General features: G+C 57.8%; 2 protein-coding genes and 2 long non-coding RNA genes across 9 annotated transcripts; all 4 read right to left on the reverse strand.

The window, feature by feature from the left end:
* Positions 1–4,808: 4,808 nt before the first annotated feature.
* Positions 4,809–6,154, reverse strand: LOC123594854 (melanoma-associated antigen 9-like). Of its 4 annotated transcripts, none has more exons than XM_045471837.1 (2): positions 5,770–6,154; positions 4,809–5,637 (listed from the first exon to the last, which is right to left on the reverse strand). In XM_045471837.1, exons 1-2 carry the CDS (start codon positions 6,034–6,036, stop codon positions 5,302–5,304), a joined length of 603 nt encoding a protein of 200 aa, XP_045327793.1. In that variant the 5' UTR covers positions 6,037–6,154; the 3' UTR covers positions 4,809–5,301. The 4 variants fall into 4 exon arrangements, with proteins under 4 accessions (XP_045327793.1, XP_045327792.1, XP_045327790.1 ...); XM_045471836.1 differs by having other exon boundaries at positions 4,809–5,042; positions 5,189–6,154; XM_045471834.1 differs by having other exon boundaries at positions 4,809–5,045; positions 5,189–6,154.
* Positions 6,155–6,407: 253 nt separating this feature from the next.
* LOC123594676 lies at positions 6,408–7,738 on the reverse strand. Its single transcript, XR_006710835.1, has 3 exons — positions 7,653–7,738; positions 6,693–6,795; positions 6,408–6,534 (listed from the first exon to the last, which is right to left on the reverse strand). It is a non-coding gene; the product is annotated as an uncharacterized LOC123594676 (long non-coding RNA).
* A 15,082-nt stretch (positions 7,739–22,820) lies between these two features.
* Positions 22,821–24,183, reverse strand: LOC123594675 (melanoma-associated antigen 9-like). Of its 3 annotated transcripts, none has more exons than XM_045471549.1 (2): positions 23,201–24,183; positions 22,821–23,054 (listed from the first exon to the last, which is right to left on the reverse strand). In XM_045471549.1, the coding sequence occupies exon 1, from the start codon at positions 24,046–24,048 to the stop codon at positions 23,314–23,316; it is 735 nt and encodes a 244-aa protein (XP_045327505.1). In that variant the 5' UTR covers positions 24,049–24,183; the 3' UTR covers positions 22,821–23,054; positions 23,201–23,313. The 3 variants fall into 3 exon arrangements, with proteins under 3 accessions (XP_045327505.1, XP_045327503.1, XP_045327504.1); XM_045471547.1 differs by having other exon boundaries at positions 22,821–23,057; XM_045471548.1 differs by having other exon boundaries at positions 22,821–23,083.
* Positions 24,184–24,422: 239 nt separating this feature from the next.
* Positions 24,423–25,753, reverse strand: LOC123594657. Its single transcript, XR_006710823.1, has 3 exons — positions 25,668–25,753; positions 24,708–24,810; positions 24,423–24,549 (listed from the first exon to the last, which is right to left on the reverse strand). It is a non-coding gene; the product is annotated as an uncharacterized LOC123594657 (long non-coding RNA).
* Between the last annotated feature and the right edge of the window lie 243 nt (positions 25,754–25,996).

Below are 25,996 nucleotides of genomic sequence, written 5' to 3' on the forward strand. Positions count from 1 at the left end.
CACCCCCCCCCCACATTTCCTGCATTGGTCTCTTCCAAATGTTCCTGCTGCTTAGGTGGTCCTGCTCACATAGGCCCCAACTTAGAGTCCTGATTTCTTGTCCCATAGGTCAAGTTGTCCTCAGAGTCGGGTCTCAGTTTTTAGCCCCCCTGTTATAACTGCCCCACCCCCACTTCCCACTTGCTCTCTTCCAACTGTTCCTGCTGGTTAGCTGGTCCTGCTTAGATAGGCCCCCAACCAAGAGTCCTGTTTTCTTGCCCCAGGACAAGTTGTCCTCAGAGTAAGTTCTCAGTTGGTAGTCCCCTTTTTATTCCTGCCCCTCCCTCTCTTCTCGCTTTGGTCTCTTCCAACTGCTCCTGTTGGTTCGTTGTTCCTGGTCAGGTAGGCCCCCAACAAAGAGTCCTGTTTTCTTGCCTCCTGAGTCAAGTTGTCCTCAGAGTCGGGTCTCAGTTGGTGGCTTCCCTTTTATTCCCACCCCCACACACTTCCCTGTTTGGTCTCTTCTAACTGTTCCTTCTAGTTAGTTGGTCCTGCTCACCTATGTCCCAACACAGAGTCCTGTTTTCTTGCCCCCTAGGTTAAGTTGCCCTCAGAGTAGGGTCTCAGTTGGTAGCCCCCCCCCCATTCCTGCCCCCCCCCCCACGCACTTCCTGCTTTGGTCTCGTCCAATTGTTCCTGCTGATGAGTACATCCTGCTCAGATAGGCCCCAACACAGAGTCCTGGTTTTTTGCCCCCAAGTCAAGTTGTCCTCAGAGTAGAGTTGAAGGCAGTAGCCCTGCCTTTATTCCTGCACATCCCAACTTCCCGCTTATGTCTGCTCCAAATGTCCCTGCTGGTTCCTTGCTCTGCTTAGGCCCCAACGAAAAGTCCTAGTTTCTTGCCGCCTAGGTGAAGCTGTCCTCAAGGTAGGGTCTCGGTTGGTAGCCCCCCTTTATACTCGCAACCTCACCCCACACATTTTGCTTTGGTCTTTTCCAAGTATTCCTGCTTGTTAGTTGGTTCTGCTCAGATAGGCCCCAACAAAAAGTCCTATATTCTTGGTCTCTGGTCAAGGAGTCCTCAGAGTAGGGTTTCAGGGGGTACCCATCTTTTATTCCTGCCTCCTCACTTCCCACTTTGGTCTCTTCCAAATGTCCCTGCCGGTTAATTGTTCCTGCTCACATAGGGCGAACAGACTTATGTTTTCATGCCCCCTAGGTCAAGTTATCCTCAGAGTAGTGTCTGAGTTTGTACCCTCCTTTTATTCTTGCCCTCCCCCAATTCCCACTTTGATCTCTTCCAACAGTTCCTTCTGGTTAATTGGACCTGCTCTGATAGGCCCCGACAAAGACTGATTTTCTTCCCCCAGGTCAATTTGTCCTCAGAGTTGGTTTTCAGTTTGTAGCCCCACTTTCATTCCTGCCACCCCCCAACACACACACACACACACACACACACACACACACACACACACACTTCCTGCTTTGGGCTCCTCCAAATGTTCCTGATGAGTTGGTTCTGCTCAGATAGGCACCACCAAGAGCCCTGTTTTCCTGCCCCCTATGTCAAATTGTCCTCAGAGCAGTGTCTCACTTGGTAGCACCCCTTTTATTCCTGCCCCTCCCCACTTCCCGCTTTGGTCTCTTGCAACTGTTCCTGCTGGTTAGTTGGTCCTGCTCAGATAGGCCCCAGCAAAGAGTCCTGTTGACTTGCCCCCAGGTCAAGTTGTCCTCAGAGTAGGGTCTCAGTTGGCAGGCCCCCTTTATTGCTTCCACTTGCTGCTTTGGTCTCTTCCAACTGTTCCTTTTGGTTAGATGGTCCGGCTCAGATAGGCCCCAAGAAAGAGTCCTATTTTCATGCCCCAGGTCAAGGTGTCTTCAAAGTAGGGTTTCAGGTTTTAGTCCCCCTTTGTTCCCTTCCCCACTCTTCCCGCTGTGGTCTCCTCCAACTGTTCCTCCTTCTTACTTGGTCCTGCTCAGATAGACACGCACCAGTAGTCCTGGTTTCTTGCCACCGGGTCAAATGGTGTTCAGGATAGGGTCTCAGATGGTTGCCTTCCCTTTTATTCGTTTCCCCCACTTCCTGCATTGGTCTCTTCAAAATGTTAATGCTGGTTAGTTGCTCCGGCACAGATAGGCCCCAACAAAGAGTCCTTTTTTCTTGCCCCCAGGTACAGTTCTACTCAGAGAATGGTTTCAGGTGGTTGCCCCCCTTTTATTCCTGCTGCCCCCCTCACAGTTTCTGCTTTGGTCTCTTCCTACTGGTCCTGCTGATTAGGTGTTCCTGCTCAGATAGGCCCCAACAAAGAGTCCTGTTCTCTTGCCCCCAGTTCAAGTTGCCCTCAGAGTACTTTCTCAGTGGGTAGCCCCCCGTTTATTCCTACCGCCAACAAAGTTCCGCCTCGGTCTCTTCCACGTGCTCCTGCCGGTTAGTTGGTCCTCTTCAAATAGGCCACAACAATGAGTCCTTGTATCTTTCCCCCAGGTCAAGTTGTCCTCAGAGTAGGGTTCCAGTTGGTAGCCCCCGTTTTATTCCAGCCACCCCTCCCCAGCACACACTCCCATCTTTGGTCTCCACCAAATATTCCTGCTGGTTAGTTGGTCCTGCGCATTTAGGCCCGAGCAAAGACTCCTGTTTTCTTGTCCACTAGATCAAGTGGTCCTCAGAGTAGGATCCCAGTTGGTAGCCCCCCCCCCCCTTTCTGCTTTGGTCTTTTCCAACTGTTCCATCTGGTTAGTTGGTCCTGCTCAGATAAGCCCCAAAAGAAAGTCCTGTTTTCTTGCCCCCAAGTCACGTTGTCCTCAGAGTTGGTTTTCAGTTGTTAGCTCCCCTTTCATTCATGGTGGCCACACGCTTCCCACTTTGGTCTCTTCCAACTGATCCTGCTGGTTAGTTGGTGCTGCTCACGTATGCCCTGATAACGCGTCCTGATTTCTTGCCCCTAGCTCACGTTGTCATCAGAGTAGGTGTCAGTTGGTAGCCCGCACGTTCCACACCTCCTCCTCAGGGGCACAGTTGTTCTCCAGGAGGACCACCCCCAAGACCAGCACCAGGAGGCTGGCCGTGGGCATGCCCTGCCTACTGCTTAGCATCCCATCACATATCAGGCCATGGATGGTGACCAGGAAGAAGGAGTGGTCTCTGGCGTCCGCTTCCTTCACGTCAACACCAAAGACCAGCTGCAGATACTCGCAGGCTTGGCGGAAGATCACGGAGACGTGGTCCTGGTCATCTTGGCTGACCGCCGCCAGCATCTCCGCCTGTGTGGTCGGTCGGCTGCTGAGTGCGATACTTGAGGAGCAGGAATGCCACCAGGTCAGCCAGCCTCATGCCGAATGCATCTGGGAGCGAGGGCTGGGCTCCTTCTGGGGCCCCTCTGGTGCTGGACCCCTCCTCATCGGGGCTGCTGGGGTCCTCATCGGACTGGCTCCACGGAGCACCTGCCATGTCAGCGGGGGAGGGGCAGGCATTCGGAAGGCTCGGACTGACTCTGTTGAGGGGCCCAGGCTCCCTCTGTCCTCCTTCTGCATCCTCGCCAAGAATGGCCACAGGACCCAGGCCCTGCCCTCTGCCCACTTGAGGTGTCCCAGCCGCCTCCCCCAACCCACACACACACACCCCGTGTCTGTGAGACTCCGCTGTGGAAGTCTGGCCCGACTCGTCCACCCAAATGCCCATCCTGCCCCTGGACCTTCACAGAAGGACGCGGGTGCCCGAACTCCGGCAGGTCCCTTCTGTGTGTCCTAGGGACCTGAGTCCTTCGGTCCTCCCCCCATGTCCCCACCTGGACTCCCTAGCCCGGCCCGTGCCCCTGCCCTTTCTGACCTGGGATCCTGTCCCTCACCCCAAGGTCCTCAGCTCCCTCAAACCCCCGAGGTACAGTTGAGTGGACGCAGCCTGCGGCCGCCCTCTCCAGAAACCCCGGCCTCAGCGGGGCCTGAGCGCCTCTACCCAGGGTGGGTGGGTGTAGTAGGCCCTACCGCCCTCCCTCAGGTCCAGACACCAGCTCCAGGAAGAGCCTGGGCCCGTCCCTCTGGGGCCCCGAGTCTACCACCCTTAGCCCCGCTGGGAGAAGGGCTCCGCCTGACCACCCTGCCGGGGTCTCTCGGGCTGCCGGCTGGACTGACCTGCATTCCGGGATGGGGGGCCGGCCGTGCTCCCTCACATGTCGACGTGCACGCCTTGCTGCCCGGCCGGGCCCCTTCTCTCTGCCGGCCCGAACCAGGCATCCCAGACCGAGGCCCCCACCTCTGTCACCATCCTTTCCGGGATCCTCACCTTGACTCTGACCGGCTCGGGCCGTGCCCCCGCCCTCTGCACAGCTGAGTCTGTGCGCCTCAGATCCAGGCTCTCACTCCCCGACTTCCTGGAGACAGAGGCAGGGAGCACACCGCAGCCACTGTCCCCTCCCCGCTACATTGTGATCAGCTGCCCAGAAGGCATCGCACTGAACAGAGATCCCAGGCCAGCCTGGCTCGGGCAGGGCATCGCCACTGCAGGGCTCCCCCCCTGGAGCCCCACCGCCTCAGCCTTCTTTCATTTCTTCTGCTCCACTTAGGGGACCTTTCCCTGCCTTCCCATGGGGACCGCAGCTGCTAGATAGTCACCTATGGGTGGGACGTGTCCTGCCTCTCCTAGTGTCCTCACTGCCAACACAGGGCCCTTCCGAGAGTGAGCAGAGCTCAGCGAATGTCCGGCCACAAATGTCCCAGTGAGCTGGGGACCTCTGCTCAGATCGAGTGTCTCCTCCTTTCTTGGAGACCCAAGCAAAGGCAGGCACACATCTCTATGTCCCATGTCCAGAATGACAGATGACAAGGGACAAGAAGCAAGAACGAACATCTTTTATTTCTCCATGTCCTGAAACCATCCGTTTACTGCCAAGGTCTTCACGTTGGCAAGACATCCCTGTCTGTGCCCAGCCCAGGCACCGCGATTCCCTTCTGGATCCCGAACGAGGACGGAAGGGTTCCCAGCTCGTTGCACCAAACGGCAAAACGCTGACTCTTGAACGCCTGTGGCGTGGGTGCCACTCCCACACTGAGCCCGAAGCTCACGAAACCTTCTATGACAAGGAACAACATCTGAAAACTTCCTCGAGGAAACAAAGATCGATTTCCGAGGCCACGTAGACAGAGAACAAGAACCCACCCAAACGTGCGCTTGGCCCCGCTTTGCCCCAAGCCGCCCTGGCCCTCCACTACTCACAACGCCCAGCGCCCGCTCTGCTCGCACTCGCAGGGGAGAAGTGGCCTGGCTTCGTGCCCCGCAGGAGAAGCTGCTCGACCCCAGGTGGGAACGGGCCCGGCTGCCCCTCGGGCTCAGGCCCGCTCTTCCTCATGGCTCACAGCCTCTTCGGACAGACACGGAGACCCGGGCTGCCTGCTGTTGACCGCGAGGATGTGCTGCAGCACTTGCACGCCGCTGGTTTCTGCGTGGGCCCTGGGACCCCACAGGAACTCGTAGCGTGCGGGCTCGCTGCCGGGCACCTGCCGGTACTCCAGGTACCCTTCCTGCACCCAGACTTCGGTCAGCAGCTCCCTGGGCTCCCCATAGAATACGTGCTCCCTGCCGGCATACACCCCCATGATCCCCAGCGCTTCCCACACCGCCTCCTCAGGGGCACGGTCGTCCTCCAGGAGGATCACCCACAGGACCAGCACCAGGAGGCCGGTCTTGGGCATGCCGTCCCTACCACTCGGCGTCCCATCGCAGCTGAGGCCCAGGATGCTGACCAGGACGTAGGAGTGCTCGCGGGGGTCCACTTCCTTCACGTCGACTCCAAAGACCAGCTGCAGATACTCGCAGGCTCGGCGGAAGATCACGGGGAAGCGGTCCTGGTCATCTTGGCTAACCGCCGCCAGCATCTCCGCCCGCGTGGTCAGCTGCTTGGTGCGATACTTGAGGAGCAGAAGCAGCACCAGGGCGGCCACCTTCACGCGGAGCGCATCTGGGAGCGAGGCCTGGGCCCCTGCCGGGGCCCCCCAGGTGCTCGACCCCTCCTCATCGGGGCTGCTGGAGCCCTGGTGGGACTGGCTCCCCGGAGCGCCTGCCATGGCACTGGGGGAGGGGCAGGTGCTCCGAGGGCTCTGGGGAGGACTCGGGGACCCGGCACCAGCAGACCCCTCCTCCAGGGGGACCACAATGAGGACAGAGCAGGAGGAGGACGGGGGGGAAGAGGAGGAGGAGGAGGGAGATGGGTAACCCCCCTCCTCCTCCTCTACTTTCTCCTCCTCCAACTCCACCTCCTCCTCCAACTCCTCTTCCTCCGACTCCAACTCCTCCACCTCCAACTCCACCTCCTCCACCTCAACCTCCACCTCCAAATCCACTTCTTCCACCTCCTCCTCCTCCACCTTCTCCTCCTTCAACTCCACCTCCTCCACCGCCTCCTCCTCCAAATCCACCTCCTCCTCCTCCAACTCCACCTCCTCCACCTCCCTGTCCTCAGGCTCTGGCAGCAGTGCATCCCATGGCAGCGGGACCTCTCTTGGCTCCTCCTTAAGCTTGCAGAACACACTCCTCTCACCCAGGGACATGATGGTCGCCAGACCCTGAAGACAGAAGAGGGGTGGCTCCTCAGGGGGAGGCCCAGCCCACCCAGAGCCCGACCTCCCAGGCCTGAGAGCGGGGCCGCATGGGGGTTGGGGGCCGAGGGGTCCCCTCTGGGGTGGGATGGGCGAGCCCCCGGTCCCACGCGTGGAGCACGCACCTCGCCTGGACAACCGACTGGCACGCGGCCGCGCCTCCTCTGCTCTGTGACCTCAGGACTCCTGCCTCAGACCAAGGCCTCAACTGCAGAGCTCGCAGAGCCCCTGGAAGAGGGAGGGATGGAGGGAGGGAGGGAGGGAGGGAGGGGGCGCCTCAGGGTCTCAGGGTGGGTGCAGACCTCGAGCATCGCCCCGGGCCCCCACCCCCCACTGCGGCCAGGAGATTCCGGCCAGGACTCTGGGCGGCCCCGCCCCGGGAGCCCCCACCCCCCACCCCCCATCCAGCCTGGGCCTGCCCTTTCTGGGCCTCCGCTGACAGCCAGAGCGGACCCGAGCGGCAGGGCAGGCCTGGGCCCTACGCAGGTGTCCTGGGCTGGGAGGCAGCGCCTCCTCTCTCCCCTGCACCCCGGCCAGGGCCCGGGATCCCGCCTCGGCTGACCGGGGTCCAGCCCCGCACACCAAGGCCCTCCCGTCGCCCAGACCCACCGCGGGGGCGGCTTTCCGAGGGCGGCCCCGGGGCTGGGGTCCAAGGGGCCTCCGGCCGTCCTCCCGCAGGGCTCTCCCGGGGAGCCCCGGGCCCGCTGCCTCCCACCAGAACCCTCACGGCCCGGCGAGGTCCGGGCCAAGGCGGCTGGCGTCGCACGAGGCGACCAAGTCCGGGGAGGCCCGGGGCCGATGGCGGGGGGCTCACATGGCTTCCTTGGGGTCCCTCAGCCCTATCCTCTCGTCCCCATCCGGACTCCCTGGGCGGCCTGGGCCTCGGCCTCTGCCGCCTGACGCCGGCTCCTCGCGCGCAACCAGCTCTCAGTCGGGCTGGGACGCAGAGCCCGAGTCCGCCCACGCCTCACGCCCTGGTCACAGTCGTCGTGGTCGCGCCACCCTGCGGCCTCCACCGCCGCCCCCACCGCCGGACTCATTCCCCTCTGGGTCCCGGCTCCCTCGCTCCTCCCTCTGGGCCTCACCTCGAAGCCCACGAGGCTCTGCGCCCTTCCCGCGCCTGACGGGATTCGAGGCGCGGCCGGAAGACGCCGAAGCCAACGCCGACGCCGACGCCGACGCTGACGCCAACGCTGACGCCGACGCGAGGCCCCCTCGCCTCGCCCCGCCCCGCCCCGCCCCGCCCCGCCAGTCTCTTGAGACCCGGATGCGATGCGGAAGTCCAGACACCCCGCGGGGCCTCATTCCCACTAGGGGCTTCCCTAGGCTGCCGCTAGGGGTCGCCTTCAGGCCCGGGGCCTGCCTTCTGGGGGCCAGAGTCCCTCCCTCGGTGTTCGCTCCGTGGCCTCCTGCACCCCGGGGATGGCCTGTGCGCGTGGCCGCTGACGATGGGAACTCGTGCCCCTCAGACCGGGGTCCGAAGGTCTGTGGGACGCACCGCCCAGGCTCAGTGACGGGGTGCCCGCCACCTCTGGCCACCCGATGCAGGGGCACCCCGGGCCTGCGGCACGGACTGACTTCGTAGCTCTGGGCTGGGGTGGACCTGGTCTCCTGACAGCACCTGGGCCCTCCTCCCCTCTGCCCACCGGAGCGGCTGCTCCCGACAGACAGCGGGTCCTCGGTTCTCCCCGGCTCACCCATCCGACCCCCACTCCCCCGTCCAGGTGATCCGAGACCCGCATGCCCAAGTCCAGCCTCGCCCAGTGTCCCCATCCCTCCCGGGGCCCTGCGCGGACTGACTCTGTTGTGGGGTCCAGGCTCCTTTGCCTGCAGGTCCCTCTGTTCCTCATTAGGAATCGCCCCGGGACACGGGCCCTGCCCTCTGCCCACCTGAGGTGTCCCAGCCACCCCCCGCCCCCTGCGCCTCCTCCGGTGTCTCTGAGACCCGGCTGCGGAAGCCTGGCCCGACTCTCCTCCGCGAGTCCCCATGCCTCCCAAGGGCCCTTCTCAGAAGGCGTGAGGTCTTGAACTTTGGGACGTCCCCTCTGTCCTGGGGACCTGAGTCCCTCAGTCCTCCCTCTGACCCCCACCTGGACACCGTGGCCCCGTCCTGTGTCCCTGCCCTTTCCTGACCTAGGATCCTGTCCCTCACCCCAAGGTCCTCAGCTTCCTCAGATCCCCGAGGCACAGTTGAGTGGACGGGGCCTGCGGCCACCCTCTACACGTACCCCGGCACCGCGGCCCAGGCTGATCTCCTCTCCCCGGGGCGGGATGGGCCCTGCGGATCTCCATGAAGTCCCGACACCTGCTGCAGAAGAGCCTGGGCCCGTCCCCGCTATTATTCCTGCCGCCCCGCCACACACACTTCCGACTTTTCTCTCTTCCAACTGTTCCTGCTGGTTACTTGGTCCTGCTCAGATAGGCCTGAACAAAGCCTCCTGTTTTCTTGCTCCTAGGACAAGTTGTCTTCAGAGGAGTGTCTCAGTTGGTAGCCCCCCTTCTATTCCTCCCCCCTCTCTTCTTGCTTTGGTCTCCTCTAGCTGTTCTTGCTGGTTGGTTGGTTCTGCTCCGACAGGGCCCCAACAAAGTGTTCTATTTTCTTGACCCCATGTCAAGTTGTCCTCAGAGTACTCTTGCAGTTGGTAGCCCCCCCTCCCCCGTTTATTCCTGCCGCACCCCCCCCCCCCCCACACACACACATTTCTTGCTTTGGTCTCTTCCAACTGTAATCACTGGTTTGTTGGTCATGCTCAGATATGTCCCAGCAAAGAGTTCTGTTGCCTTGTCCCCAACACAAGTTGTCCTCAGAGTAGGGACTCAGTTGGCAGCCCCCCTATTACTCCTGCTCCCACCCACTTACCGGTTTGGTCTCTTCCAACGATTCCTGATGTGTAGTTGGTCCTGCTCAACAGGCCCCAATAAAGAGTCCTGTTTTCTTGCCCCCTGGGTCAAGTAGTGTTCCAAGTAGGGTCTCAGTTACTAGGCCCCTTTCATTCCTGCTCACCACACTTCCTGCTTTGGTCTCTTCCAACTCTTCCTGCTGGTTAGATGGCCCTACTCAGATTGGCTCCAAAAAAGAGTCTTAATTTACTTGCCCGCTTTGTCCAGTTGTTCTCAGAGTATGGTCTCAGCTGGTAGCCCCCGCCTTTTATTCCTGCCCCCCAATTCGTGCTTTGGCCTCTTCCAACTGTTCCCCCTGGTTAGTTGGTCCTACTCAGATTGGCCCCCAAAGAGTCCTATTATCTTGCCGCCAGGTTACGTTGTCCTCAGAATTGGGTCCCATTTGGCAGCCCCCCTCTTATCCCCCCCCATTCCCGTTTGTTTCTCTTCCAAAGGCTCCTGCTGGTTATTTGCTCCTGCTCAGATAGGACCGAACAAACAGTCTTGTTTTCTTACCATCTAGATCAAGTAGTCCCCAGATTAGGGTCTTACTTGGTAGTCCCCCCTTTTTTTTCCTGCCCTCCCACTCTGTCTACTTTGGTCTCTTCCAACGGTTCCTGCTTGTTACTTGGTCCTGCTCAGATAGGGCCCAACAAAGAGTCCTATTTTCTTTCCCCCAGGTCAAGTGGTCATCAGAGTAGGGAGTCAGTTGGTGCCCCCCCTTTTATTCCTATTGCCCACCCCACACTTCCTGCTTCGGTCTTTTCAACCTGTTCCTGCTGGTTAATTGGTCCTGCTCAGATAGGCCCCAACTACGAGTCCTATTTGTATTCCACTAGGTCAAGTTGACCTCAGAGTAGGATTTCAGGTGGTAGCCTCCCCTTTTATTCCTGCCTCCCCCTTCCTACTTTGGTCTCTTCCAACTCTTCCTATAGGTTAGTTTGTCCTGCTTGTATATGTCTCAACAAAGAATCCTATTTTCCTGCCCCTAGGACAAGTTGTCCTCACAGTTGTGTTTAATTTGGCACCCCCCTTTTGTACCTGCTGACCTCGCTCCCCCCCCCCCCACCACACACACACACTTCCTGGTTTGGTCTCTTTCAACTGCTCCTGCTGATTAGTTGGTCTTGTTCAGGTAAGGCCCAACAAAAAGTCCTGTTTTCTTGGCCCCAGGTCAAGTTGTCCTCAGAGTTGGGTTTAAGTTTGTAGGCCCCCTTTTATTGCTCCCCCCACACACACTTCTCACTTTGGTCTCTTTCATCTCTTCCTGCTGGTTAGTTGGCCCTGCTCAGATAGGCTGCACCATGATTCCTGTTTTCTCTCCCCCCAGGTCAAGTTGTCTCCAGAGTAGGGTCTTAGTTGGTAGCCCCCTTTTATTCCCGATCCACCCAGTTCCTGCTTTGGTATCTTCCAAGGGTTCCTGCTGGTTAATTGTTCCTTCTCAAGTAGGCTGCAAGAAACAGTCCTAATTTCATGCCCCTAGGTCACATTGTTCTCAGCATCTGGTTTAATTTGGTAGTCCCCTTTATATTCCTGCCACTCCTCCAAACACACTTCCTGGTTTGGTCTCTTCCAACTGTTCCTGCCGGTGAGTTGGTCCAGCTCACATAGGCACGAACCAAGAGTCCTGTTTTCTTGCCCCCGAGGTCACGTTGTCCTCAGAGTAGGGTGTGTGTTGGTTGCCTCCCTTTTTTCCTGCCCCCCCTCCCACTTCCTGCTTTGGTCCATTCCAACTGCTCTATTGGTTACTTGGTCCTGCTCACATGGGCCACAAAAGGGAGTCCTGTTTTCTTCCCCCAGGTCAAGTCGTCCTCAGATTGGGGTCTCAGTTGGTAGCCCCCGTTTATACCTGCCCCGGCAAACTTCTCGCTTTGGTCTCTTCAACTACTCCTGGTGGCTAGTTGGTCCTGGTCAGATAGGCCCCAACAAAGAGCCCCGTTTACTTGCCCCAGTTCAAGTTGTCCTCAGAGTAGGGTCTTCGTTGGTAGCCCCCCTTTTACTCATGCCTCCCACACTTCCTGCTTTGGTGTCTTCCACCTCTTCCTGCTGATTAGGGAGTACCGCTCAGATAGGCCAGAAGGAAGAACCCTGGTTTCTTGCCCCCCAGGTCACGTTGTCCACAGAGTAGGATCTCAGTTGATGTCCACTTTTATTCCTGCCTCCCCATTTCCTGCTTTGATCTCGTCCAACTGTTCCTGCTCGTTAGTTGGTCCGACTCAGATAGGCCCCAATAAGAGTCATGTTTTCTTGCCTCGTGTGTCAAGTTGTCCACAGGGTAGCATCTCAATCTGTAGCCCCCCATTTGTTCCTGCCCCCCCCACCTTCTTGGTTTGGTCCTTCCAGATTTTACTGCTGGTTGGTTGGTCCTGCTCAGATAGGCCACAACAAAAAGTCCTATTTTCTTGCCACCAAGTCAACTTGTCCTCAGAGTAGGATTTCAGTTTGTAGTCCCCCTTTTATTCCCTCCCCACCCCACTTCCTGCTTTGGTCTCTTCCAACTGTTCCTGCTGGTTAGTTCGTCCTTATCAGATAGGTCCCAACAAAGAGCCCTGTTTTCTTGCCCCCTAGATCAAGTTGCCCTCAGAGTATGGTCTCAGTTACTAGCCCCCCCTTTTATTCCTGCCCCCCACACTTCCTGCATTAGTCTCTTCCAACTGTTCCTGCTGGTTAGACATCAATCTCAGATAGGCCCCCCCCCCAAAATGTCCTGTTTTATGGCCCCCAGAGTCAAGCTGTCCTCAGAGTACGGTCTCAGTTGGGAGCACCATTTTTATTGCTGCCCCCTCGACACTTCCCGCTTTGGACTGTTCCAACCCTTCCTGCTGGTATAGTTGGTACTGCTCAGATAGGCCCCATCAAAGAAACATATTTTCTGCCTCCTAGGTAAAGTTGTTTCCAGAGTAGGGTCTTAGTTGTTAGTACCCCTTTTATAGCCCCCCCCCCCCCGCCACCACTTCTCAATTTGGTCTCTTGCAACTGTTCCTTTACCCTGCTCAGATAGGCCCCAACAAAGAGTCCTATTTTCATGCCCCTAGGTCAAGCTGTCCTCAAAGTAGGGTTTAATTGGTAGCCCCCTTTTTATTCCTGCCACCACCACCCCCCCAACACACAGTTCCTGCTTTGTTCTCTTCCAACTCTTACTACTGGTTAGTCGGTACTGCTCAGATAGGCCCCAAAATAATCGTGTTTCCTTGCCCCCAGGTCAAGTTGTTCTCAGAGTTGGGTATAAGGTGGTAGCCCCCGCTTTTATTCCTGTACCTCACACACTTCCCTTCTTGGCCTCTTCCAACTTCTCCTGTTAGTTAGTTGGTCCTGCTCAGATAGGCCCCAACAAAAAGTCCTGTTTTCTTACCCCCCAGATTAACTTGCCCTCAGAGTACTGTCTCCATTGGTAGCCCCCTTTTTATTCCTGTCCCACAACGCTTCTTGCTCTGGTCTCTTCCAACTGTTCCTGCTGGTGAGTGCGTCTTCTCAGGTAGCCCCGAAGATAGAGTCCCGTTTCTTGCCCCCAAGGTCAAGTTGTCCTCAGAGTAGGGTCTGACTTGGTTGCCCCTGTTTTATGTCTGAACCCCCACACTTCTCGCTTTGGTCTCTTCCAACTCTTCCTGCTGATTAGTTGATCCTGCTCAGAGAGGCCCAGACCAAGTTTCCTGTTTTGTTGCCCCCCAGGTCAAGTTGTCCTCAGAGTAGGGTCTCAGTTGGTTGCCACCATTTTATTTCTTCCCCCCCCCCCTCCTCACAATTCCCACCTTGGCCTCTTCCAACTGTTCTTGTGAGTTAGTTGGTCTTGCTCAGATAGGCCCCCCAAGAGTCCTGATTTATGGCCCCTAGGTCAAGTTGTCCTCAGAGTAGGATCTGAGTTGGTAGCCCCCCTTTGATTCCTGCTCCCCCCACACACACTTCCCACATCGGTGTGCTCCAACTGTACCCGCTGGTTGGTTGGTCCTGCTCACATAGGCCCCACCAAGAGTCCTGTTTTCTTGATCCCTAATTCAAATTGTCCCCAGGGTAGTGTCTCAGTTTGAAGCCCCCCTTTTATTCCCTCCCCCACCACTTCCCGCTTTGATCCCTACCAACTACTCCTGCTGCTTAGTTGGTACTTCTCAGATAGGCCCCAGTAAAGAGTCCTATTTTCCTGCTCCAGGTCACATTGTCCTCAGAGTAGGGTCTCAGTCCGTAGGCCCCTTGTAAGCCAACACCCCTCTTTGGTCTCTTCCAAATTCTCCTGCTGGTTAGTTGGTCCTGGTCAGATAGGCCCTAACAAAGAGTCCTGTTCTCTTGTTCCAGGTTGTCCTCAGAGTAGGGTGTAAATTGGTAGCCCCACTTTTATTGCTGTCCCCCCCACATTTCCCACTTTGGTCTGCTCCAACTGTTCCTGCTGGTTTGTCGGTCCTGCTTAGATGGTCCTCCACAAAGAGTCCTGTTCTTGCCCTCGAGGTCAAGTTTTCCCCAGAGTATGGTCTCAGTTGGTAGCCTCCCGTTTTATTCCTTCCTCCCCACACTTTCTGCTTGGGTCTCTAACAACTGTTCCCGCTGGTTAGCTGGTCCTGCTTAGATGGGCCCCGCAAAAGAGTCCTGTTTACTTGCCCCCAAGGTCATGTTGTCCTCAGAGTAGTGTGTCAGTTGGGAGCCCTCCTTTTATTAATGCCCCTCCCAACTGACGCTTCCCACTTTGGTCTGTTCCAAGTGTTCCTGGCGGTGAGTTGTTCCCTTTCAGATAGGTCCCAACAAAGAGTCCTATTTTCTTGTCCCCGGGTCAAGGTGTCCTTAGAGTTGGATTTAAGTTGGTAGCCCCCCTTTTATTCCTGCACCCCCACACACTTCCCTCCTTGGTCTCTTCCAACCTCTTCTGTTGGTTAGTTTGTCCTACTCAGGTAGGGCCCAACAAAGTGTCCTATTTTGTTGCCCCCTAGAAAATGTTGTCCCCAGAGTAGGGTCTCATTTGTAGCGTCCTTTTCATTCCTGCCCCCCTCCAATTCCTATCTCTTCCAACTGTTCCTGCTGGTTAGTTGGTCCTGCTCAGATAGGCCCAAAGAATAAGTCATGTTTTCTTGCCCCCAGGTAAATTGTCCTCAGAGTTGGGTTTAAGTTCGTAGCCCACCTTGTTTCCTGCACCCCACACGCTTCCCTCCTTGGTCTCGTCCAACCGCTCCTGTTGGGAAGTTTGTCCTGCTCATATAGGGCCCAACAAAGAGTCCTATTTTCTCTCCCCTAGGTCATGTTGTCCCCAGAGTTGGTTCTCATTTGTAGCCTCCCTTTTTATTCCTGCTCCCCCCATTCCTGCTTTGTTCTCTTCCAACACTTCCTGCTGTTTAGTTGGTCCTGCTCAGATAGGCCCCAAGAATAAGTCATGTTTTCTTGCCCCAAAGTAAGTTGTCCTCAGAGTTGGGTTTAAGATGGTAGCACCCCTTTTATTCCTGCACCACACACAATTCCCTCCTTGGTTTCTTCCAAAATTCTCCTTGTGGTTACTTGGTCCTGCTCAGATACGCCCAAAGAAAGAGTCTTGTTTTCTTGCCCCCTAGGTCAGGTTGTCCCCAGAGTAGGGTCTTAGTTTGTCGCCCCCTCCCTTTATTCCGCCCCCCCCAACCCCCACACACTTCCTGTTTTGGTCTCTTCCAACTGTTCCGGGTGGATAGTTTGTCCTGCTTAGATAGGCCCCAACAAAAAGTGCTGTTTTCCTGCCCTCAAATCAAGTTGTCCTCAGAGTATGATTTCAGTTGGTAGTCCCCCTTTTACTACTGCCACCCCCCGACACACACTTCCTGGTTTGGTCTCTTCCAACTGTTCCTGCTGGTTACTTGTTCTACCTAGATAGGCCTCAACAAAAATCCTATTTTCCTGCGGCCTAGATCAAGTTGTCGCCAGAGGAGGGTCCTAGTTGGTAGCCTCCTCTTTGATTTCTGCCCCCCACCCACACACACACTTTCTGCTTGGGTCTCTTCCAAATGTTCCTGCTTGTTGGTTGGTCTTGCTCAGATAGGCCCCAACAAAAAATCCTGTTTTTTTTTGCGCCCAGGACAAGTTGTCCTCTGAGTTGGGGCTCAGTTGGTAGGACCCCTTTTATTCCTGCCCCCCACATACTTTCCGCTTTGGTCTCTTCCATCTGTTCCTGCTGGTTACTTGGTCCTGCTTATATAGCGCTCAACAAAGAGTCCTGTTTTCTTGCCTCCAGGTCAAGTTGTCCTCAGACTAGGGTTTCAGTTGGTACCCCCTTTTATTCCTGCTTCTCCCCCCCCAAACACACACACACTTCCTGCTTTCGACTCTTCCTACTGTTCCTCCCGGTTAGTTGGTCCTGCTCAGATAGGCCCCAACAAAGAGTCATTTTCTTGCCACCAGGTCAAATTGTCCAGAGTCGGGTTTCAACTGTTAGCCCCACTTATTTCCCTGACCCCAACGCTCTTCCAGGTTTGGTCTCTTCCAACTGTTACTGCGAGTTAGTTGGTCCTGCTCACATAGGTCCCACCAAGAGTATTGTTTGTTTTATTGCTCCCTAGGTCAAGTTGTCCCCAGAGTAGGGTGTCAGTTGTTAGCCCCCCGTTATTCCTGCCCCCACCCAATTCCCGCTTTGGTCTCTTCCAACAGTTCCTGCTGCTTAGTTGGTCCTGCTCAGATAGGCCCCAAAAAAGAGTCCTATTTTCTTGTCCCCTAAGTCACGTTGTCCTCAGAGTAGGGTCTCAGATGATAGCCCCCCTTTTATTTCTGCCTCCTCCCACTTTCTGCTTTGGTCTCTTACAACTATTCCTGATGGTTAGTTGGTCCTACTCAGATGGGCCCCAAGAAAGAGTCTTCTTTTCTTGCCCCCGAGGCCCAGTTTCCCTCAGAGTAGGGTCTCAGATGATAGCCCCCCTTTTATTTCTGCCTCCTCCCACTTTCTGCTTTGGTCTCTTACAACTATTCCTGATGGTTAGTTGGTCCTACTCAGATGGGCCCCAAGAAAGAGTCTTCTTTTCTTGCCCCCGAGGCCCAGTTTCCCTCAGAGTAGGGTTTCCTTTGGGTGCCCCAGTTTTATTCCTGCTCCACCCAACACTTCCCTAGGTGGTCTCTTCAACTGCTCAGGCTGGTTAGTTGATCCTTCTAAGATAGGCCCCAGGAAAGAGCCCTGTTTTCTTGCCCCCTAGGGCACATTGTCTTCAGAGAAGTATATCAGTAGGTAGCCCCCTTTTTATTCCTACCCCCTCCGCACACTTTCTGCTTAGCTGTCTAACACCTGTTCCTACTGGTGAGTTGGTCCTCCTCAGATAGTCCCTACAAAGTGTCCTATTTTGTTGCCCCCAAGTCAAGTTGTCCTCGGAGTAGGGTTTCAGTTGGTAGGCCCTCTTTTATTCCCTCTCCCACACTTCCCGCTTCCGTCCCTTCCAACTATTCCTGCTGCTTAGTTGGTCCTGCGCAGATACGCCCAACAAAGAGTCCTAATTACTTGCCCCCCAGGTCAAATTGTCCCCAGAGTAAGGTCTTAGTTGTTGGCGTCCCCTTTTATTCCTGCACCCCCTACTTCCTGCTTTGGTCTCTTCCAACAGTTCCTGCTGCTTACTTGGTCCTGCTCAGGTAGACCCCAATAAAGACTCCTATTTTCTTGCCCCCTGGTCAATTTGTCCTCAAAGTAGGGTTTCAGTTGGCAGCCCCACTTTTATTCCTGCTGCCTCACCCACACAATTCCTGCTTTGGTCCCTTCCAACTGTTCCCTCTAGTTAGTTGGTCCTACTCAGAACACCCCCCCCCAAATTCCTGTTTCCTTGCCCCCAGGGCATGTTTTCCTCAGAGGTGTGTTTCCGTTGGTAGTCCCCCTTTTATTCCTGCCCCCACACACTTCCCCCTTTGGTCTCTTCCAACTACTTTGGTAACTTGGTCCTGCTCAGATAGGCCCCAACAAAGAGTCCTGTTTTCTTGGCGCCAGGTTACATGGTCCTCAGAGTAGGGCCTTAGTTGGTAGCCCCCCTTTAATGCTGCCAACCCGCTTCAAGCTCTTGTCTTCTCCAACTGTTCCTGCTGATTATTTGGGCCTTGTTAGATAGGCTGCAGCAAAGAGTCCGGTTTCCTTGCCCCCTAGGTCAAGTTGTCCTCAGAGTAGGGTCTCAGTTTGTAGGCGCCCTTTTATTCCTACCCCCTCTGCACACTTTCTGCTTGGCTGTCTAACAACTGTTCCTACTGGTGAGCTGGTCCTCCTCAGATAGTCCCAACAAAGAGTCCCATTTTCTTACCCCCATGTCAAGTTGTCTTCAGAGTAGCGTTTCAGTTTGTAGCCCCCCTTTTATTCTCTCTCCCCCACTTCCTGCTTTGGTCTCTTCCACCTATTCCTGCTGGTTAGTTGGTCTTGCTCAGATAGGGCCCAACAAAGAGTCCTCTTTACTTGCCCCCTAGGTCAAGTTGTCCCCAGACTAAGGTCTTAGTTGTTAGCCCCCTTTTATTCCTGCAACCCCTACTTCCTGCTTTGGTCTCTTCCAACAGTTCCTGCTGCTTAGTTGGTTCTGCTCAGATAGGCCCCAAAGAAGAGTCCTGTTTTCTTACTCCCTAGGTCAAGTTGTCCTCAGAGTAGGGTCTCAGTTGGTAGCCCTGCTTTTATTCCCGCACCCCCCCCCCACATTTCCTGCATTGGTCTCTTCCAAATGTTCCTGCTGCTTAGGTGGTCCTGCTCACATAGGCCCCAACTTAGAGTCCTGATTTCTTGTCCCATAGGTCAAGTTGTCCTCAGAGTCGGGTCTCAGTTTTTAGCCCCCCTGTTATAACTGCCCCACCCCCACTTCCCACTTGCTCTCTTCCAACTGTTCCTGCTGGTTAGCTGGTCCTGCTTAGATAGGCCCCCAACCAAGAGTCCTGTTTTCTTGCCCCAGAACAAGTTGTCCTCAGAGTAAGTTCTCAGTTGGTAGTCCCCTTTTTATTCCTGCCCCTCCCTCTCTTCTCGCTTTGGTCTCTTCCAACTGCTCCTGTTGGTTCGTTGTTCCTGGTCAGGTAGGCCCCCAACAAAGAGTCCTGTTTTCTTGCCTCCTGAGTCAAGTTGTCCTCAGAGTCGGGTCTCAGTTGGTGGCTTCCCTTTTATTCCCACCCCCACACACTTCCCTGTTTGGTCTCTTCTAACTGTTCCTTCTAGTTAGTTGGTCCTGCTCACCTATGTCCCAACACAGAGTCCTGTTTTCTTGCCCCCTAGGTTAAGTTGCCCTCAGAGTAGGGTCTCAGTTGGTAGCCCCCCCCCATTCCTGCCCCCCCCCCCGCGCACTTCCTGCTTTGGTCTCGTCCAATTGTTCCTGCTGATGAGTACATCCTGCTCAGATAGGCCCCAACACAGAGTCCTGGTTTTTTGCCCCCAAGTCAAGTTGTCCTCAGAGTAGAGTTGAAGGCAGTAGCCCTGCCTTTATTCCTGCACATCCCAACTTCCCGCTTATGTCTGCTCCAAATGTCCCTGCTGGTTCCTTGCTCTGCTTAGGCCCCAACGAAAAGTCCTAGTTTCTTGCCGCCTAGGTGAAGCTGTCCTCAAGGTAGGGTCTCGGTTGGTAGCCCCCCTTTATACTCGCAACCTCACCCCACACATTTTGCTTTGGTCTTTTCCAAGTATTCCTGCTTGTTAGTTGGTTCTGCTCAGATAGGCCCCAACAAAAAGTCCTATATTCTTGGTCTCTGGTCAAGGAGTCCTCAGAGTAGGGTTCCAGGGGGTACCCGTCTTTTATTCCTGCCTCCTCACTTCCCACTTTGGTCTCTTCCAAATGTCCCTGCCGGTTAATTGTTCCTGCTCACATAGGGCGAACAGACTTATGTTTTCATGCCCCCTAGGTCAAGTTATCCTCAGAGTAGTGTCTGAGTTTGTACCCTCCTTTTATTCTTGCCCTCCCCCAATTCCCACTTTGATCTCTTCCAACAGTTCCTTCTGGTTAATTGGACTTGCTCTGATAGGCCCCGACAAAGACTGATTTTCTTCCCCCAGGTCAATTTGTCCTCAGAGTTGGTTTTCAGTTTGTAGCCCCACTTTCATTCCTGCCACCCCCCAACATACACACACACACACACACACACACACACACACACACTTCCTGCTTTGGGCTCCTCCAAATGTTCCTGATGAGTTGGTTCTGCTCAGATAGGCACCACCAAGAGCCCTGTTTTCCTGCCCCCTATGTCAAATTGTCCTCAGAGCAGTGTCTCACTTGGTAGCACCCCTTTTATTCCTGCCCCTCCCCACTTCCCGCTTTGGTCTCTTGCAACTGTTCCTGCTGGTTAGTTGGTCCTGCTCAGATAGGCCCCAGCAAAGAGTCCTGTTGACTTGCCCCCAGGTCAAGTTGTCCTCAGAGTAGGGTCTCAGTTGGCAGGCCCCCTTTATTGCTTCCACTTGCTGCTTTGGTCTCTTCCAACTGTTCCTTTTGGTTAGATGGTCCGGCTCAGATAGGCCCCAAGAAAGAGTCCTATTTTCATGCCCCAGGTCAAGGTGTCTTCAAAGTAGGGTTTCAGGTTTTAGTCCCCCTTTGTTCCCTTCCCCACTCTTCCCGCTGTGGTCTCCTCCAACTGTTCCTCCTTCTTACTTGGTCCTGCTCAGATAGACACGCACCAGTAGTCCTGGTTTCTTGCCACCGGGTCAAATGGTGTTCAGGATAGGGTCTCAGATGGTTGCCTTCCCTTTTATTCGTTTCCCCCACTTCCTGCATTGGTCTCTTCAAAATGTTAATGCTGGTTAGTTGCTCCGGCACAGATAGGCCCCAACAAAGAGTCCTTTTTTCTTGCCCCCAGGTACAGTTCTACTCAGAGAATGGTTTCAGGTGGTTGCCCCCCTTTTATTCCTGCTGCCCCCCTCACAGTTTCTGCTTTGGTCTCTTCCTACTGGTCCTGCTGATTAGGTGTTCCTGCTCAGATAGGCCCCAACAAAGAGTCCTGTTCTCTTGCCCCCAGTTCAAGTTGCCCTCAGAGTACTTTCTCAGTGGGTAGCCCCCCGTTTATTCCTACCGCCAACAAAGTTCCGCCTCGGTCTCTTCCACGTGCTCCTGCCGGTTAGTTGGTCCTCTTCAAATAGGCCACAACAATGAGTCCTTGTATCTTTCCCCCAGGTCAAGTTGTCCTCAGAGTAGGGTTCCAGTTGGTAGCCCCCGTTTTATTCCAGCCACCCCTCCCCAGCACACACTCCCATCTTTGGTCTCCACCAAATATTCCTGCTGGTTAGTTGGTCCTGCGCATTTAGGCCCGAGCAAAGACTCCTGTTTTCTTGTCCACTAGATCAAGTGGTCCTCAGAGTAGGATCCCAGTTGGTAGCCCCCCCCCCCTTTCTGCTTTGGTCTTTTCCAACTGTTCCATCTGGTTAGTTGGTCCTGCTCAGATAAGCCCCAAAAGAAAGTCCTGTTTTCTTGCCCCCAAGTCACGTTGTCCTCAGAGTTGGTTTTCAGTTGTTAGCTCCCCTTTCATTCATGGTGGCCACACGCTTCCCACTTTGGTCTCTTCCAACTGATCCTGCTGGTTAGTTGGTGCTGCTCACGTATGCCCTGATAACGCGTCCTGATTTCTTGCCCCTAGCTCACGTTGTCATCAGAGTAGGTGTCAGTTGGTAGCCCGCACGTTCCACACCTCCTCCTCAGGGGCACAGTTGTTCTCCAGGAGGACCACCCCCAAGACCAGCACCAGGAGGCTGGCCGTGGGCATGCCCTGCCTACTGCTTAGCATCCCATCACATATCAGGCCATGGATGGTGACCAGGAAGAAGGAGTGGTCTCTGGCGTCCGCTTCCTTCACGTCAACACCAAAGACCAGCTGCAGATACTCGCAGGCTTGGCGGAAGATCACGGAGACGTGGTCCTGGTCATCTTGGCTGACCGCCGCCAGCATCTCCGCCTGTGTGGTCGGTCGGCTGCTGAGTGCGATACTTGAGGAGCAGGAATGCCACCAGGTCAGCCAGCCTCATGCCGAATGCATCTGGGAGCGAGGGCTGGGCTCCTTCTGGGGCCCCTCTGGTGCTGGACCCCTCCTCATCGGGGCTGCTGGGGTCCTCATCGGACTGGCTCCACGGAGCACCTGCCATGTCAGCGGGGGAGGGGCAGGCATTCGGAAGGCTCGGACTGACTCTGTTGAGGGGCCCAGGCTCCCTCTGTCCTCCTTCTGCATCCTCGCCAAGAATGGCCACAGGACCCAGGCCCTGCCCTCTGCCCACTTGAGGTGTCCCAGCCGCCTCCCCCAACCCACACACACACACCCCGTGTCTGTGAGACTCCGCTGTGGAAGTCTGGCCCGACTCGTCCACCCAAATGCCCATCCTGCCCCTGGACCTTCACAGAAGGACGCGGGTGCCCGAACTCCGGCAGGTTCCTTCTGTGTGTCCTAGGGACCTGAGTCCTTCGGTCCTCCCCCCATGTCCCCACCTGGACTCCCTAGCCCGGCCCGTGCCCCTGCCCTTTCTGACCTGGGATCCTGTCCCTCACCCCAAGGTCCTCAGCTCCCTCAAACCCCCGAGGTACAGTTGAGTGGACGCAGCCTGCGGCCGCCCTCTCCAGAAACCCCGGCCTCAGCGGGGCCTGAGCGCCTCTACCCAGGGTGGGTGGGTGTAGTAGGCCCTACCGCCCTCCCTCAGGTCCAGACACCAGCTCCAGGAAGAGCCTGGGCCCGTCCCTCTGGGGCCCCGAGTCTACCACCCTTAGCCCCGCTGGGAGAAGGGCTCCGCCTGACCACCCTGCCGGGGTCTCTCGGGCTGCCGGCTGGACTGACCTGCATTCCGGGATGGGGGGCCGGCCGTGCTCCCTCACATGTCGACGTGCACGCCTTGCTGCCCGGCCGGGCCCCTTCTCTCTGCCGGCCCGAACCAGGCATCCCAGACCGAGGCCCCCACCTCTGTCACCATCCTTTCCGGGATCCTCACCTTGACTCTGACCGGCTCGGGCCGTGCCCCCGCCCTCTGCACAGCTGAGTCTGTGCGCCTCAGATCCAGGCTCTCACTCCCCGACTTCCTGGAGACAGAGGCAGGGAGCACACCGCAGCCACTGTCCCCTCCCCGCTACATTGTGATCAGCTGCCCAGAAGGCATCGCACTGAACAGAGATCCCAGGCCAGCCTGGCTCGGGCAGGGCATCGCCACTGCAGGGCTCCCCCCCTGGAGCCCCACCGCCTCAGCCTTCTTTCATTTCTTCTGCTCCACTTAGGGGACCTTTCCCTGCCTTCCCATGGGGACCGCAGCTGCTAGATAGTCACCTATGGGTGGGACGTGTCCTGCCTCTCCTAGTGTCCTCACTGCCAACACAGGGCCCTTCCGAGAGTGAGCAGAGCTCAGCGAATGTCCGGCCACAAATGTCCCAGTGAGCTGGGGACCTCTGCTCAGATCGAGTGTCTCCTCCTTTCTTGGAGACCCAAGCAAAGGCAGGCACACATCTCTATGTCCCATGTCCAGAATGACAGATGACAAGGGACAAGAAGCAAGAACGAACATCTTTTATTTCTCCATGTCCTGAAACCATCCGTTTACTGCCAAGGTCTTCACGTTGGCAAGACATCCCTGTCTGTGCCCAGCCCAGGCACCGCGATTCCCTTCTGGATCCCGAACGAGGACGGAAGGGTTCCCAGCTCGTTGCACCAAACGGCAAAACGCTGACTCTTGAACGCCTGTGGCGTGGGTGCCACTCCCACACTGAGCCCGAAGCTCACGAAACCTTCTATGACAAGGAACAACATCTGAAAACTTCCTCGAGGAAACAAAGATCGATTTCCGAGGCCACGTAGACAGAGAACAAGAACCCACCCAAACGTGCGCTTGGCCCCGCTTTGCCCCAAGCCGCCCTGGCCCTCCACTACTCACAACGCCCAGCGCCCGCTCTGCTCGCACTCGCAGGGGAGAAGTGGCCTGGCTTCGTGCCCCGCAGGAGAAGCTGCTCGACCCCAGGTGGGAACGGGCCCGGCTGCCCCTCGGGCTCAGGCCCGCTCTTCCTCATGGCTCACAGCCTCTTCGGACAGACACGGAGACCCGGGCTGCCTGCTGTTGACCGCGAGGATGTGCTGCAGCACTTGCACGCCGCTGGTTTCTGCGTGGGCCCTGGGACCCCACAGGAACTCGTAGCGTGCGGGCTCGCTGCCGGGCACCTGCCGGTACTCCAGGTACCCTTCCTGCACCCAGACTTCGGTCAGCAGCTCCCTGGGCTCCCCATAGAATACGTGCTCCCTGCCGGCATACACCCCCATGATCCCCAGCGCTTCCCACACCGCCTCCTCAGGGGCACGGTCGTCCTCCAGGAGGATCACCCACAGGACCAGCACCAGGAGGCCGGTCTTGGGCATGCCGTCCCTACCACTCGGCGTCCCATCGCAGCTGAGGCCCAGGATGCTGACCAGGACGTAGGAGTGCTCGCGGGGGTCCACTTCCTTCACGTCGACTCCAAAGACCAGCTGCAGATACTCGCAGGCTCGGCGGAAGATCACGGGGAAGCGGTCCTGGTCATCTTGGCTAACCGCCGCCAGCATCTCCGCCCGCGTGGTCAGCTGCTTGGTGCGATACTTGAGGAGCAGAAGCAGCACCAGGGCGGCCACCTTCACGCGGAGCGCATCTGGGAGCGAGGCCTGGGCCCCTGCCGGGGCCCCCCAGGTGCTCGACCCCTCCTCATCGGGGCTGCTGGAGCCCTGGTGGGACTGGCTCCCCGGAGCGCCTGCCATGGCACTGGGGGAGGGGCAGGTGCTCCGAGGGCTCTGGGGAGGACTCGGGGACCCGGCACCAGCAGACCCCTCCTCCAGGGGGACCACAATGAGGACAGAGCAGGAGGAGGACGGGGGGGAAGAGGAGGAGGAGGAGGGAGATGGGTAACCCCCCTCCTCCTCCTCTGCTTTCTCCTCCTCCAACTCCACCTCCTCCTCCAACTCCTCCTCTTCCTCCGACTCCACCTCCTCCACCTCCAACTCCACCTCCTCCACCTCAACCTCCACCTCCAAATCCACTTCTTCCACCTCCTCCGACTCCAACTCCTCCTCCTTCAACTCCACCTCCTCCACCGCCTCCTCCTCCAAATCCACCTCCTCCTCCTCCAACTCCACCTCCTCCACCTCCCTGTCCTCAGGCTCTGGCAGCAGTGCATCCCATGGCAGCGGGACCTCTCTTGGCTCCTCCTTAAGCTTGCAGAACACACTCCTCTCACCCAGGGACATGATGGTCGCCAGACCCTGAAGACAGAAGAGGGGTGGCTCCTCAGGGGGAGGCCCAGCCCACCCAGAGCCCGACCTCCCAGGCCTGAGAGCGGGGCCGCATGGGGGTTGGGGGCCGAGGGGTCCCCTCTGGGGTGGGATGGGCGAGCCCCCGGTCCCACGCGTGGAGCACGCACCTCGCCTGGACAACCGACTGGCACGCGGCCGCGCCTCCTCTGCTCTGTGACCTCAGGACTCCTGCCTCAGACCAAGGCCTCAACTGCAGAGCTCGCAGAGCCCCTGGAAGAGGGAGGGATGGAGGGAGGGAGGGAGGGAGGGAGGGGGCGCCTCAGGGTCTCAGGGTGGGTGCAGACCTCGAGCATCGCCCCGGGCCCCCACCCCCCACTGCGGCCAGGAGATTCCGGCCAGGACTCTGGGCGGCCCCGCCCCGGGAGCCCCCACCCCCCACCCCCCATCCAGCCTGGGCCTGCCCTTTCTGGGCCTCCGCTGACAGCCAGAGCGGACCCGAGCGGCAGGGCAGGCCTGGGCCCTACGCAGGTGTCCTGGGCTGGGAGGCAGCGCCTCCTCTCTCCCCTGCACCCCGGCCAGGGCCCGGGATCCCGCCTCGGCTGACCGGGGTCCAGCCCCGCACACCAAGGCCCTCCCGTCGCCCAGACCCACCGCGGGGGCGGCTTTCCGAGGGCGGCCCCGGGGCTGGGGTCCAAGGGGCCTCCGGCCGTCCTCCCGCAGGGCTCTCCCGGGGAGCCCCGGGCCCGCTGCCTCCCACCAGAACCCTCACGGCCCGGCGAGGTCCGGGCCAAGGCGGCTGGCGTCGCACGAGGCGACCAAGTCCGGGGAGGCCCGGGGCCGATGGCGGGGGGCTCACATGGCTTCCTTGGGGTCCCTCAGCCCTATCCTCTCGTCCCCATCCGGACTCCCTGGGCGGCCTGGGCCTCGGCCTCTGCCGCCTGACGCCGGCTCCTCGCGCGCAACCAGCTCTCAGTCGGGCTGGGACGCAGAGCCCGAGTCCGCCCACGCCTCACGCCCTGGTCACAGTCGTCGTGGTCGCGCCACCCTGCGGCCTCCACCGCCGCCCCCACCGCCGGACTCATTCCCCTCTGGGTCCCGGCTCCCTCGCTCCTCCCTCTGGGCCTCACCTCGAAGCCCACGAGGCTCTGCGCCCTTCCCGCGCCTGACGGGATTCGAGGCGCGGCCGGAAGACGCCGAAGCCAACGCCGACGCCGACGCCGACGCTGACGCCAACGCTGACGCCGACGCGAGGCCCCCTCGCCTCGCCCCGCCCCGCCCCGCCCCGCCCCGCCAGTCTCTTGAGACCCGGATGCGATGCGGAAGTCCAGACACCCCGCGGGGCCTCATTCCCACTAGGGGCTTCCCTAGGCTGCCGCTAGGGGTCGCCTTCAGGCCCGGGGCCTGCCTTCTGGGGGCCAGAGTCCCTCCCTCGGTGTTCGCTCCGTGGCCTCCTGCA

The sequence above is a fragment of the Leopardus geoffroyi genome, chromosome X (genome assembly GCF_018350155.1).
Source record: "Leopardus geoffroyi isolate Oge1 chromosome X, O.geoffroyi_Oge1_pat1.0, whole genome shotgun sequence".
Classification (NCBI taxonomy): Eukaryota; Metazoa; Chordata; class Mammalia; order Carnivora; family Felidae; genus Leopardus; species Leopardus geoffroyi.